The sequence below is a fragment of the Rhinichthys klamathensis genome, unplaced genomic scaffold (assembly GCF_029890125.1).
Source record: "Rhinichthys klamathensis goyatoka isolate OS25496 unplaced genomic scaffold, OSU_Roscu_1.1 h1tg000600l_1, whole genome shotgun sequence".
In the NCBI taxonomy this organism is placed as follows: domain Eukaryota; kingdom Metazoa; phylum Chordata; class Actinopteri; order Cypriniformes; family Leuciscidae; genus Rhinichthys; species Rhinichthys klamathensis.
In genome coordinates, this window is record NW_026607055.1 from 381501 (window position 1) to 387500 (window position 6000).

Here is a 6000-nt window from a genome sequence, read left to right on the forward strand (position 1 = left end):
CGTGACGCGTCCTCAATCCTCCTCTACTGAAGCACACGCGTGACACGTCCTCAATCCTCCTCTACTGAAGCACACGCGTGACGCGTCCTCAATCCTCCTCTACTGAAGCACACGCGTGACACGTCCTCAATCCTCCTCTACTGAAGCACACGCGTGACACGTCCTCAATCCTCCTCTACTGAAGCACACGCATGACACGGCCTCAATCCTCCTCTACTGAAGCACACGCGTGACGCGTCCTCAATCCTCCTCTACTGAAGCACACGCGTGACGCGTCCTCAATCCTCCTCTACTGAAGCACACGCGTGACACGTCCTCAATCCTCTTCTACTGAAGCACACGCGTGACGCGTCCTCAATCCTCCTCTACTGAAGCACACGCGTGACGCGTCCTCAATCCTCTTCTACTGAAGCACACGCGTGACGCGTCCTCAATCCTCTACTGAAGCACACGCGTGACATGGCCTCAATCCTCTTCTACTGAAGCACACGCGTGACGCGTCCTCAATCCTCCTCTACTGAAGCACATGCGTGACACGTCCTCAATCCTCTTCTACTGAAGCACACGCGTGACGCGTCCTCAATCCTCCTCTACTGAAGCACACGCGTGACACGGCCTCAATCCTCTTCCACTGAAGCACACGCGTGACGCGTCCTCAATCCTCCTCTACTGAAGCACACGCGTGACGCGTCCTCAATCCTCCTCTACTGAAGCACGCGCGTGACGCGTCCTCAATCCTCCTCTACTGAAGCACAAGCGTGACGCGTCCTCAATCCTCTTCTACTGAAGCACACGCGTGACACGTCCTCAATCCTCCTCTACTGAAGCACACGCGTGACGCGGCCTCAATCCTCCTCTACTGAAGCACACGCGTGACACGTCCTCAATCCTCCTCTACTGAAGCACACGCGTGACGCGTCCTCAATCCTCCTCTACTGAAGCACACGCGTGACACGGCCTCAATCCTCCTCTACTGAAGCACACGCGTGACGCGTCCTCAATCCTCCTCTACTGAAGCACACGCGTGACACGGCCTCAATCCTCCTCTACTGAAGCACACGCGTGACGCGGCCTCAATCCTCCTCTACTGAAGCACACGCGTGACACGGCCTCAATCCTCCTCTACTGAAGCACACGCGTGACGCGGCCTCAATCCTCCTCTACTGAAGCACACGCGTGACACGGCCTCAATCCTCCTCTACTGAAGCACACGCGTGACGCGTCCTCAATCCTCCTCTACTGAAGCACACGCGTGACGCGTCCTCAATCCTCTTCTACTGAAGCACACGCGTGACACGTCCTCAATCCTCCTCTACTGAAGCACACGCGTGACACGTCCTCAATCCTCCTCTACTGAAGCACACGCGTGACACGTCCTCAATCCTCTTCTACTGAAGCACACGCGTGACGCGTCCTCAATCCTCTTCTACTGAAGCACACGCGTGACACGTCCTCAATCCTCCTCTACTGAAGCACACGCGTGACACGTCCTCAATCCTCTTCTACTGAAGCACACGCGTGACACGTCCTCAATCCTCTTCTACTGAAGCACACGCGTGACACGTCCTCAATCCTCTTCTACTGAAGCACACGCGTGACACGGCCTCAATCCTCCTCTACTGAAGCACACGCGTGACGCATCCTCAATCCTCTTCTACTGAAGCACACGCGTGACGCGTCCTCAATCCTCCTCTACTGAAGCACACGCGTGACACGGCCTCAATCCTCCTCTACTGAAGCACACGCGTGACGCGGCCTCAATCCTCCTCTACTGAAGCACACACGTGACACGTCCTCAATCATCTTCTACTGAAGCACACGCGTGACACGGCCTCAATCCTCCTCTACTGAAGCACACGCATGACACGGCCTCAATCCTCCTCTACTGAAGCACACGCGTGACGCGGCCTCAATCCTCCTCTACTGAAGCACACGCGTGACACGGCCTCAATCCTCCTCTACTGAAGCACACGCGTGACGCGGCCTCAATCCTCCTCTACTGAAGCACACGCGTGACACGGCCTCAATCCTCCTCTACTGAAGCACACGCGTGACACGGCCTCAATCCTCCTCTACTGAAGCACACGCGTGACACGGCCTCAATCCTCCTCTACTGAAGCACACGCGTGACACGGCCTCAATCCTCCTCTACTGAAGCACACGCGTGACGCGGCCTCAATCCTCCTCTACTGAAGCACACGCGTGACACGGCCTCAATCCTCCTCTACTGAAGCACACGCGTGACACGGCCTCAATCCTCCTCTACTGAAGCACACGCGTGACGCGTCCTCAATCCTCCTCTACTGAAGCACACGCGTGACGCGGCCTCAATCCTCCTCTACTGAAGCACACGCGTGACACGGCCTCAATCCTCCTCCACTGAAGCACACGCGTGACGCGGCCTCAATCCTCCTCTACTGAAGCACACGCGTGACACGGCCTCAATCCTCCTCTACTGAAGCACACGCGTGACACGGCCTCAATCCTCCTCTACTGAAGCACACGCGTGACGCGTCCTCAATCCTCCTCTACTGAAGCACACGCGTGACGCGGCCTCAATCCTCCTCTACTGAAGCACACGCGTGACACGGCCTCAATCCTCCTCTACTGAAGCACACGCGTGACACGGCCTTAATCCTCTATATGGCTTTGCTTATTTCTGTTTTATAAATAATGATTATCCTCTGCCAGTAATGAGCTGGTTCAGCAAAATCCATCAGTTATATTCGGACCATTTGGCTTTGCACTTGAAAGCATTGCTTTGATTTGCTAATAAGTCATTTTCTGCTACTAATCATTCCATCTCAACCTGGCTAATTAACACTTGACTCATTTTTGTATTCATGAGTGACACCTTTCATCTTGCAGGTAATTACCTTTACAGTCTCGCTCTCCTTCCTGTACTCTTACATTTCTGCAGTGTTCCTCTTAAACCTGCGATGGCCTCAGAAGTTTTTTGATGTAATTCAGCTTCTCTGAAAGGAGAAGAGCCTTTGAGTGAAACGCAATCGATGGAGGCCGCTCACTATTAAATGATTTAAGGCTAGATAATATGCAGGAATCTCCATTTCAAAGCTGCGTGACTATAGCCTTGCTTGTGTAATATGTAGGGGAGATTGAATCAGACGTGGACCTTGATGTTTGCTCCACACTGTTCATTAGCCTGTTATTCAGTCTTATAAAGCTTCAACAGATGATTCATTTTTGTGAACACAAACATTTGCACAACAACCGCAGGTGCTGAAAAAAAGATGAATGTTGTGAAGCTGCTGTAATGCGGGACCCGCTGAAACTAACGCCCAGTTTGTTGCATGAGTGTTTTCTAGTAAAAGAAAAGCGGCATTTCCTTTTCTAGCTCCTCATCAGGGTATCGTGAAGTTGCTTTGTGGCAGGAAGGAAGAGGCGTTTGGTTCTCGTATTGCATTTTTGGAGTAAATAGAGGTTGTTTTAGGTGTTAACAGAACGTTCACTCATCTGTGAAGGTATTTTCTATTATCAAAGCACAAATGCACTAAAAGAAGTAATGTAACTTTTTCAAAGAGAACAGCTGATGCATGTTTTTAAATGTTTGCATTTTGATACTTTATTGTAAAATGTGAGATATTTTGAGGTATAAAAAAATAACTTTTTAGCTAATTCTCAATTCCTATTATTTATGATTGTTATTACATTCTAATTACTGGAATTGTTTTTGTTGTTGTTGATGTTAAATGAATACATAATTATAATAAATTTGATTCAATAAATTCGATAGATTCTCATTACTATAGTCTTATTATTTGATAAAGGAATTAATAAATAAATAAATAATATATTTTTATATAAATGATAAATGTATATAAACAATATATTTACAATAATACTATTAATGATAAAGTAATTAAAAGTAATTTACCAAGTAACATACTAATTAAACCTAAACATGAGGTATTTTGAGATATTAAAAGTGCCTTTTACAGGAGTAAAAACATCAGCAGACGTGATTTTAAATCTTCGAGAAAGAGCATGAGAGTCAGACTTATGAGGAAAATATTCACAGTGGGGTTTTTGTTTTTCTGTGCGTAATGACTTTGTTCTGCTCTCACTGACTCTCACCGGAGCCTCAACAGAAGCAGATGGAGGAAGTTTTAATGGATCTTCTCAATTAAAGTCTTTCAGTGGGCGAGAAAAACAGACACTGAATATGTGTGAATGTCAGAGAGACAATTGTGTCCTTTTCTTGGCAGGCCACCATTACAGCAATCGCTTTCCCACAGCGCAGGATTAATTGAGTGGCATCCTGGTAATGCTGTAATAACAGTAACATGATGAATGATGGAAGTGTATTGGGACTTGATCCCGACAGTGTGTGTGTGTGTGTGTGTGTGTGTGTGTGTGTGTGTGTGTGTGTGTGAAACACAAGGACATGAAGTGTGTCTCTGACGGATCTTGTTTTCTTCAGGGAATCCGTGGGTTACCCGGTGAAGCAGGAGCGATCGGAGCGCAGGTATGAACACACACACACACACACACACACACACACACACACGCACACGCACACACCTCACGTCAATCAATCAATCGATCAATCAATCAATCAATTCGATCAATCAATCAGTCAATCAATCAATCAATCAATCAATCAATTCCCTTCAGGTGTGTGTGTGTGTGTGTGTGTGTGTGATTAAGAATAAACGCCCTTTAGGTGTGTGTGTGTGTGTGTGATTAAGAATAAACGCCCTTTAGGTGTGTGTGTGTGTGTGTGTGTGTGTGTGTGTGTGTGATCTCAGAATAAACTAATGTTAACAAATGAAACCTTATTGTAAAGTGTTGCAATAATATTAATTAATGTATTTATGTTTTATAATGCCACAGTGTGAAACATATTAATGGCGCCAAAACATATAAGTTATGTAAAATATTATTTATTGTGATTTTGTAATGAAATCTAAAAATTCTCCCATTTTGAATAATGTTTGTGTGTGTGTGTGTGTCTGGGGTCGGGGTGTAGGGTGCAGGAGGAGCCGCTGGCCAGAACGGCTCACCCGGACTGAGAGGACCTCCGGTGAGTAAACGTCCCACAATGCATCAGGCTTACCTCTTTAGCCCCTCATTGGTTCAACTGACCCGGTGAAATTGGACACTTCAGAGAAATTGGATTGGATCGTGTCCCAGACAGCGGCTCATCAGATCCAGAGCGGGACAAGAGCCGTTTGGAGAGGGGTCAGAGGTCAAGCAGCGATCAGTGTTTCAGAATAAACTGTGTTAGAGTGACCTCTGATGGACAGACACACACACACACACACACACACACACTCGACAGAGTAAATAGTGTTAGAGTGACCTCTGATGGACAGACACACACACACACACACACACACACTCGACAGAGTAAATAGTGTTAGAGTGACCTCTGATGGACAGACACACACACACACACACACACACACACACACTCGACAGAGTAAATAGTGCTAGAGTGACATCTGATGGACAGACACACACACACACACACACACACACACACACACACACACACACACACTCGACAGAGTAAATAGTGCTAGAGTGACATCTGATGGACAGACACACACACACACACACACACTCGACAGAGTAAATAGTGTTAGAGTGACCTCTGATGGACAGACACACACACACACACACACACACACACACACACACACACACACACACTCGACAGAGTAAATAGTGCTAGAGTGACATCTAATGGACAGACACACACACACACACACACTCGACAGAGTAAATAGTGTTAGAGTGACCTCTGATGGACACACACACACACACACACTCGACAGAGTAAATAGTGCTAGAGTGACCTCTGATGGACACACACACACACACACACTCGACAGAGTAAATAGTGCTAGAGTGACCTCTGATGGACAGACACACACACACACACACACACACACACACACACTCGACAGAGTAAATAGTGTTAGAGTGACCTCTGATGGACAGACACACACACACACACACACACACACACACACA

The 6000-nt window shown here is 47.4% G+C and overlaps 1 protein-coding gene across 1 annotated transcript in view; it reads left to right on the plus strand.

Annotated features, from left to right (window-relative positions):
- The window catches only part of si:dkey-225n22.4 (collagen alpha-1(XXI) chain), a 91417-nt gene that overhangs the window by 50215 nt on the left and 35202 nt on the right, over positions 1-6000 (plus strand). The window contains exons 17-18 of the mRNA XM_056240477.1: positions 4442-4486; positions 4991-5044. Of these exons, the coding sequence (XP_056096452.1) occupies positions 4442-4486; positions 4991-5044 (99 nt within the window). The remainder of the gene's footprint in view (positions 1-4441; positions 4487-4990; positions 5045-6000) is intronic.